Raw genomic sequence first — 13,546 nt, forward strand, 5'->3', positions numbered from 1 at the left:
GCTTATATTATAAGATTTGTACATTGTAATTTTGCATAATTTTATATTTACCATCCTTTTTAAATATTCAGTGGTTATTTTTATTAATCTCTGGAAATACAAAGAACTTGTATTTCCAGAGATTGATTGTGCCAGTGTTTGTGCTAACAAGACATCTTTTTTACTTCACCCCAGACATTTGGACATGTCAAAGCAGGAGAAACCACGGCGACACACAAGAGTAAAACCTTGAGTCCATCAAACTATTGAGCTCAAAATTTAAAAATGTGTCACCTCAATGTACTAACCTCTATGAAAGCTACTATTTCACATCTAGATAACAAATCTACACAGCTGTTATTTTTTATCAGTTATTCTTATGGTCATACATTCCATTCCCTCCGGGCAATTTGCTCAACGATGACGTTTGTGAAATAAATGAAGCTTGGGTGGCCACTCGTTCAGAGTGGTCCTAGCTGTATAAATTCATTTTTTTTCTTCTCAAAGTTTTTGTGGTTTTTTAAAAAGTGGTAGGTGCAAAGGTGCCTTCCGCCAGTGAGTTGACATATGCTCCGCCGTACACCTGTGAGCACAAGTTTCATGCCATGACATCATTTATCCCTCCGTGCACCCTGTGGTGAGGCTCGGGGAGAGAGAGGACAGGCCTCCTGCTCCACAGGAAGCAGTTTGTAAACACACTTATTGAAAACCACTAAATATTTCATTCTAAAAATAGTGGGGTTACGCTATGACAGAACTATTACTCGTGACGTCCATCCAAGTGCTCTCCGTTCCATCAGCGTCCTCACCACTGTAGCTACAGTGAACAGACACCACAACCTGCTTATAAAACCATTTTAATTATAAAACCCACTCACATTAGTAAGGAGACAGACACAAATGTCCATACATTTTTGTGTTGACACCCTTTATCTTATTAAAAAAAGGTCACATGTTAAGGGCAGCGTGTTCATCGTCCTTTTATAACCATAGAGTTAAATGATGGAAGAGTAAATGGAGGGAGGGGTGATTGGAGGAATCACGTCTGCGGTGCACCAACGCTCGCCGGGCTGCTGGTGACGATACGAGCGCTTCCGTGTTCATGAGCAATGATGCTAACGTAGATTTTGCGTCACAGAGTGAAGCAGTCTGACTGAGTAACGAGGTAGATGCGCAAGAGGAGAATGTCCCGGTGACACCTGTGGTATTTTAACTTGTCCTACAGTATATTATCTTTGTCCCTCGGGTATCCAATTGTGAAGTACAATCAAAATAAACTTTTCCCCTTGATGTAGCTGTTGACAGACAAAATAAATGTAGCTTAGACAACACTGTGGCTCACTGCGATACAGATAACAGCTCTCTCACCAAACACCAGATTCACTTCAAACATTTCCATCCAATCGGTGGCATCTATTTTAAAGGAATAACCTCGGTGAAGACGACACAAATGTGGAGCACGTCGTCACTTCTAAAATAAACTTGTCTACACAAACGGGCAGCTTACTGGCGCCGCTGTTAGCTGAGGGATGTGGTGGATTGTGGGAACGACTCAGCAAAAATGTCCATCTTAAACCGTGCCGTGGGTGTCGTGTATACACTCGTGCGTCCTGATTTGTTTGAGGGGGCTCGGTAATGTGTGCGCGCCGTGTGTGTTCCTCAGCAGTTGAGAATGGGCCGGCATCTGTCTTGTCTGAACGGGAACACGGGGCCGTCCGTGTCCGCCTTCCCTCTGTGGGGGCCCAGCGTAGCCACGGCCTGGGGGACAACACACGCACACACATCATTGTTGTTGTTGTTGTTAAAAGATGCGTACACACAAAGACGCAGACATGAGACAAAGCCGCAGCATTTTGCGCACCTTTCTGATAGCCGTCCAGTCCTCCAGGATGTCCAAGTCGGGCAGCATGTAAACGATATATGGGCGTGGGCGGAGTTAAGGACACAGGGAGCTGAACACCAGGACACATCCGCATACGGCAATTTATAGACGCGGCTTTAATGCTCAGTAGTATCAGCAACAGAAGGATATCAGACACCACTGAAGGTCGCCTCCTCTTCTTATCCGGACTCAGCACATCTCTCCTCTTCTTCCGCCCTGATAACTCGTCATTCCACAACTCTGATAGGAGAGACACGGACTGATTACAAACTTTTTCACTGGCGTTGAGTACAACGCACAATGCTGGATGCGCGGTGTGCGTCGCTGCTGCTGTATTTCAAATGTATTTAGTTGCATTACCTGATGTAATATCTATGCTTTGTCGGTCTTCTTCTAGTCTTCTGATCTTCTCCTCCAGCTCACTCTGCACCGTGTCGAGCAGCAGCAGCTTCTCGCTCTGAGCGCACACACACACACACCAAGACAAGACATTAACATAATATTAGCAAGGAACTAATGCAAGCAAACATCCAAATACCTACTCACACAACCACCAATGACACAAGTCAAATAACACTTCGATTCAAATCTAATTCTGAATGTTGAATGACTCAGCAATACATTTCTCTAAGACAGAGGCAAATTAAAGTGTGTGTGTGTGTGTGTGTGTGTGCATTCCTGACCTCCCAGTGCTGGCACGCTGCCTGGATCTCACACTCATACTTGTTCTTTACTGACTCCAGACACAGCTCTCGGTAGATACCTGAGAGAGGCAGAGGGAACGACGGGGTGAATGACGGAGGAGTGTGCGAGACGTGCCGAGTGTGTCTGCGTGTCCCTGTTTACCTGCCACCTTGGTGCGGACCTGCATGTTCTCCAGCAGCACCGCCAGAGGATCCAGATATTCTGCTGCCCGGCCGGCCTCCACCTCTCCCAGCTTGCTGTTCACCTGACTGAGACGCTCGTGATACAACCTGCACACAAACACGGGTTTGACTGCAGCAAGAGCCGACCAATACCAAGTCACGATATGAACTTCACTGAAATCTATTTCTATCTCACTGGTCTTTGAGATCCCCGAACTGTTTTTCCAGGTTGGACATTTCATCAAGGCACTCTGTCCTCCTCCGCTCACAGTCCTCCTCGTCCATTTCTGGGACACAATAGAGCAACGCACACAAACGCCTCTAGATTAATTATTATGGAGTTAGGGTTACCTTTGACCGGAACTACACAGAGTCATACACTGTTAGTTTTAATGGAAATCATGAACATAAGTTGATTGTTGTGCTTATTTTCTACTGTATCAGACTTCTTCTTCTTTTTTTACCAGAGCTGTCTCCATCCTCGGAGACAGACGAGGTGTCAGAATCCTCCTCCTCCGAGCTGGAGGCCTCATGCTCGTGCTCCTCCAGCTCCATCTCCTCCACAGTGCTCTCTTTCTTCTCCCGGTCACGGTGCACCGGCATAACAGCAGGTCGATTCCAGACTGCCGATGTGCGACAGGGAGACAACCAGATGCGCAGATGATACATACAGCTGTATTTGCAATAATGTGGCAAACATTGTCTTACGTCCTGGCTTTATAAAGACGTTTTTGCTTGGGTTGAGCTAATAAAGGATAATAAAGCAATGCATTTTTGACTGACTACGATATATATTTTTTTTGCTTTTATAATCATTACACAAGTCAAACAGAAAGAAACGACAACACATTAAGTTAGCATCACGTTAGCATGCTAGCTATCAAGTATAGTTGGATGTTAGATTACGATATTAGCGCGACTTGTCTCGAAAATATATTGATAAGGAAACAAAACCATAACTCACGAGATGGGGATGCACACAACGTGGGTGAGATTGTTAAAGAAAAGAAAAAGCGTAAACTTGTTTTCTCCCTCTCAGTTACAATTTCACTCGTGTGCCTCAGCTAAGCTAAAAACAAATCTCAGAAGGGCGGTTTTATTTGTGTAGGGAGCTGTAGTTTTATGTATCGCCGATGTCCTCGTCACTGAAGGGTTATCAGCCAGCTGCAAACTACATTACCCATGACTAGATGACTAGAGCCCGCATAAGGCGAAGCGCTCGAGCAGAACGTCGAAAAGCATTTAACTTTAAAACTTTAGCCGCTGTAAAATGCTCTTGGAATCAGAAGCATATTACACGTTTGTAGTATATGTGTATTATAAAGTTATGTATGCTATCAGCAGGGTTTGCTCATTGTCAAACCATATTGACGTTGGATGTTTCTGGTATCCATTAGTTTGTTTTGCCTCCTCCCTCCTCCGCCATGACGAAGTGAGCAGCGGAGACGGCTAACCAGCTAGCTTAGCCTTCAGGCTACGGGCTGTTGTGGAAGGGAGGTGCAGTCGAGTGCAATGGATGGATGCTTTGCCCCCCTGCGTCTTACCTGTTTTTTCTTAGGTTGACCAGAATGAGACGACAACATTTAATCACTGATACGCTCCGCACCGTTGCGGAGGGCTGTTAATTTGCTGCATCACAAACAATATTCGGTCCAGAAGCGGCGCTGGTTCGTTACACTTTGAAGATTAACGCTAGCTAAGCCTGTTCAAGTGGCTACCCAGCTAGCGCCTCCTCCGCTGTCTGCCGCCGCCGTCTTGTGTCACCGGCCCCAGGAATGTTCTCCAAAAAGCCTCATGGGGACGTTAAAAAATCAACACAGAAAGTGTTGGACCCAAAGAAGGACGTGTTGACGAGGCTGAAGCACCTGAGGATAGTCATAGGTAAGTTGGGGATAGTCATTAAGCAGCTAACAGGTTAGCGTTTACGTGCCCGTCTGTGGGAATGTCCCCAAACTCATGTCAAAACCCCTGCTGTCAAACAGAAAAAACTTTTTAACACAATGGAATTTCGTTTTTAACGTTTTTAAAGTCACTTGCTGGGGGGTTAGTTACAACACAGACCAATTGCAATTATTAACTTGGATCAGTTATATTTTTCCCATCTTTATAATCGATGTTGGTTGATTTCTACTGGCAGCAACGAGCCTTTTATGTGTGCTAAAAGTCTGAAGGTATTTAAAGGTAAGTAGTGTTCGCTGCAGCAGCTGTCAACAGAACCCATCGAGGGGGGAAGAGAAGCTGGGCCCGTTTTATTGCATTGTCATGTTTTTGGATGGAGGTGTAATAACGTGTTGATCGCAGGAGTCACTCGTGTGGTTGGGATTTCTGCAGATGTGTGGCTTAGTGCTCCATGAAAACCTGGCTTGTGAGAAGTGTTTTAAGATGTGTTACACACACACGCACACATACACACACACTGCTAATTGCATTGTTGTGCATGTGTTATTGAATAGGAAAGGGTTGTTGGAAGGCCAACGGGTTTTAACAAGTGATGGTTCTGTGAGTGTCTTCGTGATTTCGTTGGCACACACACACACACTGGCTCCCACATGCCGACACGCCCTCAGACACACAAACACTACTATTTCCTCTCTGTGGCCAGTACAGTAGCCACAATTTCCTCTTTCTATTGTAGGAGCTGCTGGGTTCTCTCTTTGTGTGTGTGTGTGTGTGTGTGTGTGTGTGTGTGTGTGTGTGTGTGTCAGGGAGAGAAAGGGCTGCGCCCCTCTCTGTGCTCTGTGGGGAGTCCAGGACCTTGATAACAATCACACGCACAAACACAGTCAAGTTGTTTGAGAAGGACCCCTCAGGCTGCCCAACAACTGCTGAGCACACGTCACCGAGGGAGCGACCCGACACATGGGGACTATGAGACGCAGCGCTGGTAGTAACCCGAGGAAACGCTCTAACTTCACAGATGGAGAGAGACAATAACAACCCCGGGGAAAGAATCATGTTTAGTTCATTTGTGGTTCCTGTTATAGTCCTTCTCATGAAAACAAACTGAGCAGCTTTCTTCACCCTAAAACAAACGCTTACTATTTGAGGAAACAAGGGGAAGTGTGAGGAGTTCCGCATTCTTTCCTAAAGTTAAACAACATCTGAAAGAATAATTAAACAAGAAGCTATTTCATCACTTTGCAATCCCCTTGATGCAATTGGGGTATGTAGTAACTGTTTGCTCCGGCGTTAACAACAGGGCCAAACATCTGGCCCCACAGTACGTTTGTGTCTAAACCGTGTATATATATATATATATATATTACGGTTCATGATCGAACTAGTCTAAATAGCTGTGTTTTCAAGCTATTTAGTTGAGTTGTTAATAACAGGAGACACAGAATAACACGGTGAGAATCGCCCGTCCTCATGATATGTGTATATAAGGATCTTGTTTCACTTAAACGTTTGCAAATACTGTCATTCAAGTTGGGTCTTTGGAAAATGCTGTTTTCTAGACGTTTTCCTATTCAGAGTATACTTGTGGACCTCAGATAATCCTTTTATAGATTGCTGGTTCACAGCTGTAGACTGTGATTTAAGAATAGCGAGCAAATGTAACTCTGAGCATCGTGGACTCGAACATCCGAAGTCTAAAGCGAAGGAGCATTCAGAGCTGCCAAGCAGAGTTGTTGTGATAATGTACGTGAGGCGTGGCTCGATCATTTTCCGTCGGGTTTTGAAAATTTGAAACTCTTGTACGTCATCGGGTTCAATGCCGGCATCACACAAGTATGCGTGGCGTCAACGTCCAGGTGTTTTTATACTTCCAGCTCAAAACCATTTAGACTAAAGACGGTGTTATTCCATATTTATTATGACGTTGCCTTCCTGTTAAGTGGTGCTTTTCTTGCAATGTTGTGTCTCCTGACTGCAATGGCTGCGAGGGGGAACAAAGAGATTTTTTTTAATGTTGTGTGTGTGTCAGATGTAGAGGCAGATCTCCAGGTTTTCCACCGTTTCCATTTTCTGCCGATTTCACAGAAAACGCTGAGCCGTCAGAGCTGAAGCAGTTCTTCGACGTGAACTGCTCCCACGTCTACTATGTGTTCTTTGAGAACTTTGTTACCATTGAGGTCAGCCTCAAGCAAAAAGGTACGTTTTACTGGACCGTTGACCGGACGCTCTGATTGGTCCGCTTTCACAGTGGTGCAAATAAGACATTTCAGTTCGCCCCGTCCCGCTGCTGCTGTTCTAAACCCGTCCATGTGTTTCAGGTCACAAGTCTCAGAGGGAGGAGCTGGACTCTATTCTCTTCATCTTTGAGGTAAGATGTAATGTCATATTTCATAAAGTATCAGTAAATCCAGAGGAAGTCTCGCCAGAGCGGTGATGCGTAACCGCACTGGAACGAGCGCACTGACGTGATGGGGATTCCACCAGCTCCGGCTCACCGTAGGGGGTCTCTGTCGGTGCCACAGCACCAAAGAGCACTGGCATGCAGCAGACCTGCGGTCACGGGTGCTTGGAGCAGCGGGGATGAGATAGCAGTCAGTATGCGTTGGTTTGCTGACCTCCAGTTGGCCCCAAGCACTTAAAATACCGAGCCAGGCTTGGCAGAGCACAAGCGCAGTGAGGACTTGGACAAAAGCAGGTGCCAAATCCAGGCCTGGCAGGTGTTAGTTGGAATAAGGGTGGACAGAGTTATTGAATTATTGATTTCTTATCATACTCACTTCAATTTTTTCACTTAGCAGTTTTTCATCTGATCCAGTTGAACTAACTATCTAATAAAGTGGAACCATTAATCATCATTCTTTTTGATTCTCTCACATTGGCGTAAACGTCTTTTCAGGCAGTGCCAAATTCAACTCCAGGCGGGAAAACTCCCCCTTGATAAAATCAGCTCCAAACAGAATGGTCCCAAGTATCTAATTATTATTATTTTTTATTACTCCAGAAAATCCTGCAGCTGCTGCCAGAGAGAATCCAGTGCCGATGGCAGTTCCACAGCATCGGTAAAAGCCCAAACTGCGCCTCTTTCCTGACACCCGTCTGTGCGTTGAATCAGGTTGACTTGGCTGACATGTGTTTCTCTCTCAGGGCTGATTCTGAAAAAGCTGCTGCACACGGGGAACTCTCTGAAGGTACCGTGTCTGTGTTACCTCTCCCTCCTAGCCCTTGGATCCCAATCCTCCAGCGTCTTCCTAATTTCATTTATTTTAACTCGAGAAAAAGCGTCCAGCGGCATGTACTGATTTGGCTTCTCTTCACGCTTCTTCTCCCTGGTGTAGATCCGTCGGGAAGGCGTGCGCCTCTTCCTGCTGTGGATGCAAGCGCTGCAGAGAAACGCGGCCCGAGAGCAGCTCTGCATGTTCGCCTGTTTGATCCCCGGCTTCCCGGCTCCGCTCTCCCAAGGGACCCCGCGCACCCTGGACACTCTGATCAACCCTGCGCTCAGTTTAACAGAGAGTTAGTAGCAGAAACACACTCACACTCGCACACATACACAGTGGAGTTTGACTTATAACTGGGTTCAGCTAACATACAAAAAAAGAAATGCTCAGAGATGAGATCAATGACCTCATACATTCTATATCTTCTATGTATACATAGAGCAGACATGTGACAACATGATTGCCAGCATTCATTGTCATGCAAACACTAAATGTCCCCCAACAGCTCAGGTCACCCCAGAGGAGATCACGCCATTGGTTCCTCCCCAGTCAGGTGACAAGAACCAGGAAGACCTCACTGCATACTTTTTGGAAGCGCTGCTCAAATACATGGTAAACCAGGTATTATCATCATTCCTTACTAACACCTTTACAAATGCTGTGATGCTGACTAATGTGTAAACATACGGGAGAAACCAGACATGAGAATTTACCCTCAATACCACATGTAGAAACTCGATGAAGTATGCGTCTAATCATTTACTGATTACTAATCACTAACCCAAATACAAACGCCCCCCTTTATTGATACAAACAGACCTTGTTCTTGCATATATATATATATATTTTTTTTTTGCTGCCATCACACACACATCGATATGTAAAAGGAGACACTGATAACACCCTCCCTTGGAAAACAATGGGGCTCCTCTCCGCTTGACCCTTTTTTGTGTGTGCAATGCTCTCTTTATAACACAAGCTTGTTTGTCTTTCTGTGTGTGTGTGTGTGTGTGTTTGTATCCATCCACCAGGCCAAGTCGCTAGAGTGGCGTTGTAAAGAGAACCACGAACGTGGCTTCAGCTTCCTCTTTGCTCACTTCAAGAAGTTTTACCTTCCTCACATCTTTCCCAACTTCTCTATGGAGACCAGCCTCTACAACCCAATACTGGGTCAGTAACATTTAGCCAGAATCAATCCTATTGATCACTATGACCCCAGACGAGTAATACCCCCCCTTCCCCCTCCCCCTGGCAGACGTGCCCCCGATGCGTCCCAGGCCCTACTACGGTGTGGTTCGCAGGGAGCAAGACGGCAGTGAAGCTGTGTACTGCACCAAAGAGAGCTTCCTTCAGGGGCGAGTCATCTTCATCCGCTGGCTGGTTTCCTTCTGGCTGGAGCCGCGGCCCAACGCGCAGATCCCCGGAACAGAGGGCGAGAACGTCCCCAAGAACATACAGGTCAGCGCATACAGGTTTTCCTCGTGGACGGGGGATGCCGAGATTGGTTCATGTCTCCGTGTACGGATTTGTATTGACATCACTGCCCCCCCCCCCAGCGAGCAGCAGCCGGACTGGCGGCTCGCTCCGCCGGCAGCTCAGACGACAGCGACATCCACTTCGAAGGCAGCGGCGGCTTATCGGGTTCAGGCGGGGGCGGCATGGGGCTGTCTGGTGGTCCGGAGGCCGAGCAGAGCCACTCCAACACGTCCACGCTGACGGAGCGGGAGCCCAGCTCCTCCTCCCTCTGCTCCATGGACGAAGAGCAGCTCACGGACATGGAGGTGGTGAGGAGAGTGCTGACCAACTCCAGAACCAACGTCAACTTCATCACTGAGATCTTTAGACAGGTAAAGGAAAAAACGCTTTTGGGGGATCAGTGGGGGTGTTATGTACCTACCTGTGGGTCATTTGGAGCCGAAGCTGTTCGGTCCGTCTTTGCTTTCTTTGATCTATTGCTGCTTTGATTAGTTAGTTTGGATATTATTGCGCTACGTTTGTGTATTGTGTAAGGGTTAGTTCCGATTCACCATGTCTCAAGATAAATAACGAACTGATGGAGGCAGCCGGAGGCCCCCACCTCTGTGTTCTGCAAAGTAAAATGACGCTTTCTTGTGACTTTGAAGAAGCATTAGAATTTGACACGGTTTGTTGCACACACAAAGAATTTTAATTGGTAATCGCTGCGTGACGAAAGACACAGAGTAATCGCAACATAATAAAAATGTCAAAATGTCAAAAATCAGAACCATCCCTTGTAATATGAGGTTGTGTCTGGAGTTGGGATCCAGGTGGTATTTCTTAATATTATATTTGATTGATTTTATTTTTTAAGTTAGCTATTCACGTTTCACGGCGGCCCTCTTCATCTACCCGCAGGCATTTCTCCTTCCCATGTGCAAGGCTGCGGCGATGCGTAAGGTGGTGCGTGTTTACCAGGAGTGGATCTCCATGGAGGACCGGCCGGTGTTCATGAAGGAGCCGGAGGAGGGCCCGTATCCCACAACTAGCAGCCTGGATTCAGGGTCGCAGCGCGGGGACAAGGAGGACGAGGTGAGGAATTACCTGAAGTCGGTGAAATGACCCCGTCGTGTTTAAGATGACGGGCGGATCTCAACGGTTCTTTGTATACAGTCATTTGTTATGTTTAATTACCACACTAATTATACTGTGTTTTTTTTGTCCTTTTGTCTTCCTCATGGAACGAGTAAGGCGGTTGACAGTGAATTGATGGAGTACAGCGTTCAAGCCGGAGTTCAGACCACACTACAGGTTTAGTCCTCCCACCTCTCTTTCCATTTCATACATCCACACAAAGGTCGTCCTCTCACTCTCCTTACTTCACCTGCTGGAATCGCTGCAGAAGAGATTTTTAATCCCAACCTCTTGTCCCCCCCCCCCCCCCCCCCCCCGCAGGTATTTATCACCCACTCCTCCAACGTGTTCCTGCTGGAGCCCGCCAACGACATCAAGATCCTTTTGGAGGAGCACGTGGACATGTGCAAGCGAGTCCTGAACATCTACCGCAGCCTCGTCATGCACGAGACCATGGACCAGAAGACCTGGTGAGGAAGAACAACCAATCAACAAAGCAGATGCTCCGAAGTACATTTCTGTGGCATCATGCCGTCATAGGCTGCTTTTCTTAATGTGTTTGTCTACAGGGAGCAGGTCCTGCTGGTTCTCCTGAGGGTGACGGAATCGGTGATGAAAAGACCTCCATCCATCATGCCGCCGGGCAAGAAGAACAACACGCTGTCTGGCAGGCTGGCCGCAGCCATCTTTCAGGTACGTTAGTATCGCTGCAGTTGGGTTTTTCTTTTTTCCCCATCGTACCAAACCTACTGTTATTTAGGCATTCTGTGTGGTCGGTAAAACAATGGAGGAATAGGAACACGCTGTTGATTACAGCACAGCTTCTGGAAGACTGACTGCTCCAAGTACTTAACATTAGCCGATGATGTAAATAATGCAAATGTTGTAATCACCTAATGAAGTGGATTTTATTGTGTTATAGATCTTCAGTTTTCAAATATTCAGATGCCATCATATTTTCTCTTTGTTAGACATTTTCTCTATGTCTAGAACACTTTCTAAATATATTATTTACTCAAGGTTGTTTCCTCAGCGACTTGATGAAGTTGAGTAGCACTGATGAGGAGTAGAGAGCTTGTCATGCAGTGGTGGTCTTCTTTGTCCCCTTCTGACTGCACAGACGCTGATAGTCGCCTGGATTAAGGGGAATTTAAATGTGTACATCAGCAGAGAACTGTGGGACGACCTCCTGGCCGTCCTCTCTTCTCTCACATGCTGGGATGAGCTGGTCACCGAGTGGTCACTCACCATGGAGACCCTCACCAAGGTACCTGCACACGCTATGGGAATTAGTCACCTTCATTAGATGGTTTAACATAGATCATCGCAGCACAAAAACAAATACGTTTCCACGAGTAACGATAGTATGTTCACTTCCGTTACTATAACAAAAATGTTTATGAGTGAAGTAGAGGAGAAACACAATGAATCATTGTTTAAATGCCTTTTATTGTTCACTTTCATTCCATCTCTGCTGCTCCTGGTGGGATTTCATTGATTTGAATATAAAGAAACCGTTCTCTTGCTTTCATCGTAACGATTGTACTGCAGTAGCATGAACGTAGGTGTTAAATGAGTGTGTTGCGTCTCAGGTGTTGGCCAGGAACCTGTACAGTGTCGATCTGAACGAGCTGCCTCTGGACAAACTCAGTGAGCAAAAACAGAAGAAGCATAAAGGAAAAGGTTGGTCCCTTTAGCCTTTTTTTCAAATAAACCTGTGAGTCATGATCAGGAATCCAGACCTCCTGTTCACATATCTATTGAAGATACAATGTCCAAGATATTCTTAGTTTCATATCTACAATCCAAGTCAGCGATACAGTGAAATCACATCAGCCCACACTGTCTACAGCGTCTTACTACGGCTGTCAACTGTTGGCTATTATAAACAAATGTACAAGTCAGAAAAGAAATCTCCAAAATCAGAGCCCAAGAACTGGGATAGTAGACCTTTTTTTTCCACATAAACAAATATTCCTGCACGGTTTATGATGGCGGTTACATGAACGCCATTAAAACGCACATTGAGGTATGAAGTCCTCCCACTTCAGGTATCGGCTCGGAGGGCCAGAGGCAGATTGTGGATCGCTCCTTCTCTAAAGGCTGGAGCAGAGACCAACCGGGCCAGGCAGTGGCCATGAGGCAGCGGAGCGCCACCACCGCCGGCTCCCCGGGCATCGAGAAGGCCCGCAGCATCGTCCGCCAGAAGACCGTTGGTCAGTGTCCCGCCCTCGTTTATTTCCTCTCGACGTCTTCTCCTGCTTTTCTTCCCCCTGCCCGTCCATCTGACAGAATTGTGTTCCTCCGGTGGAGTTTAATTCATGCTAAGGTTAAAACCGTGGCCACAACGCCACAAAGAAGTACCGGTTTAGAGCTGAGAGCAAGTAGAACGGACTCATGCGCGTGTACCTGAAGGGATCCTTCAAACAACAATACACACATATAGAATATCTCACTATAACTCTTCCTGTAACAAATGAGCACACACATGCTAACCGACGGTCTTGCAGGGGCGCAGCTGTTTTCTTTCCAGCTACATAATTAACTTACATGTTTTTAAAAAGGTTTAAATGCGTCAAACTTGCAGTAGAACGGTGGATCTGCCGGCTACATGCGGCGCTCCCGGGTGTCCTGGTTTGAGCTGTAGACGCCACGCTGCCTCTCACTGTCCCTCCTCTAGAACTGCTAACCCGGTCTCACTCCTCCTTTTCCTTCCTCGTCCCGCCCTCCACGTCCTACCATTTCATCCCTCCACTTTTCTACACTTTTCCCCTTTGCTTTGTGTGCCTCGCCCATACATCCATCTTTCTCCCCCGCACCTCACCCCCTCGCTTCCTTTTATTTCCCTGTTTCCTTCCTTTTCTGCCTCACCCTCTTCCCTTCTCTTTTCCCTTTCCTCTCCGCTCTTCCCACCTCTTCAGCCCTGCGTAGCTGCTCTACGGGGGACTCTCTGCTGTCCTCCGCCTTTATCCGCAGCGCTAAGAGTGCTCCAGCTCTGGCGCCGCCTCTTCCTGTCCTACTCCACCACCACCACCCTTTACTACCCCCACTTGCCGACCAACTGGCAGGTACACTCTTTGCTCTACCTGTCATGCTTGCCCCCCTTGACT

General features: G+C 46.8%; 2 protein-coding genes across 21 annotated transcripts in view; one reads left to right on the forward strand and one right to left on the reverse strand.

Moving 5' to 3' along the window:
* Positions 1-820: 820 nt before the first annotated feature.
* On the reverse strand, positions 821-3,882 carry brms1la (BRMS1 like transcriptional repressor a). Of its 2 annotated transcripts, XM_040199202.2 has the most exons (9): positions 3,692-3,882; positions 3,192-3,350; positions 2,924-3,014; positions 2,708-2,835; positions 2,545-2,624; positions 2,222-2,318; positions 2,012-2,101; positions 1,841-1,905; positions 821-1,737 (listed from the first exon to the last, which is right to left on the reverse strand). In XM_040199202.2, exons 2-9 carry the CDS (start codon positions 3,328-3,330, stop codon positions 1,639-1,641), a joined length of 789 nt encoding a protein of 262 aa, XP_040055136.1. In that variant the 5' UTR covers positions 3,331-3,350; positions 3,692-3,882; the 3' UTR covers positions 821-1,638. The 2 variants fall into 2 exon arrangements, with proteins under 2 accessions (XP_040055136.1, XP_077945170.1); XM_078089044.1 differs by lacking the exon at positions 3,692-3,882 and having other exon boundaries at positions 3,192-3,351.
* A 99-nt stretch (positions 3,883-3,981) lies between these two features.
* The window catches only part of ralgapa1 (Ral GTPase activating protein catalytic subunit alpha 1), a 52,453-nt gene continuing 42,888 nt past the window's right edge, over positions 3,982-13,546 (forward strand). For 7 of the 19 annotated variants that reach the window (XM_078089029.1, XM_040199187.2, XM_078089030.1 and 4 more), the window contains exons 1-18: positions 3,982-4,608; positions 6,712-6,822; positions 6,945-6,994; positions 7,628-7,685; positions 7,771-7,814; positions 7,962-8,139; positions 8,350-8,465; positions 8,876-9,014; positions 9,100-9,302; positions 9,401-9,691; positions 10,221-10,394; positions 10,554-10,613; positions 10,758-10,906; positions 11,006-11,129; positions 11,557-11,703; positions 12,029-12,119; positions 12,488-12,652; positions 13,358-13,504. In XM_078089029.1, coding sequence (XP_077945155.1) covers positions 4,503-4,608; positions 6,712-6,822; positions 6,945-6,994; positions 7,628-7,685; positions 7,771-7,814; positions 7,962-8,139; positions 8,350-8,465; positions 8,876-9,014; positions 9,100-9,302; positions 9,401-9,691; positions 10,221-10,394; positions 10,554-10,613; positions 10,758-10,906; positions 11,006-11,129; positions 11,557-11,703; positions 12,029-12,119; positions 12,488-12,652; positions 13,358-13,504 — 2,353 coding nt within the window. In that variant the 5' untranslated portion in view covers positions 3,982-4,502. The remainder of the gene's footprint in view (positions 4,609-6,711; positions 6,823-6,944; positions 6,995-7,627; positions 7,686-7,770; positions 7,815-7,961; positions 8,140-8,349; positions 8,466-8,875; positions 9,015-9,099; positions 9,303-9,400; positions 9,692-10,220; positions 10,395-10,553; positions 10,614-10,757; positions 10,907-11,005; positions 11,130-11,556; positions 11,704-12,028; positions 12,120-12,487; positions 12,653-13,357; positions 13,505-13,546) is intronic. The other 12 variants (XM_078089033.1, XM_078089032.1, XM_078089039.1 and 9 more) reach the window with 3 other exon arrangements.

Source organism: Gasterosteus aculeatus, chromosome 15 (assembly GCF_964276395.1).
Source record: "Gasterosteus aculeatus chromosome 15, fGasAcu3.hap1.1, whole genome shotgun sequence".
NCBI lineage: Eukaryota > Metazoa > Chordata > Actinopteri > Perciformes > Gasterosteidae > Gasterosteus > Gasterosteus aculeatus.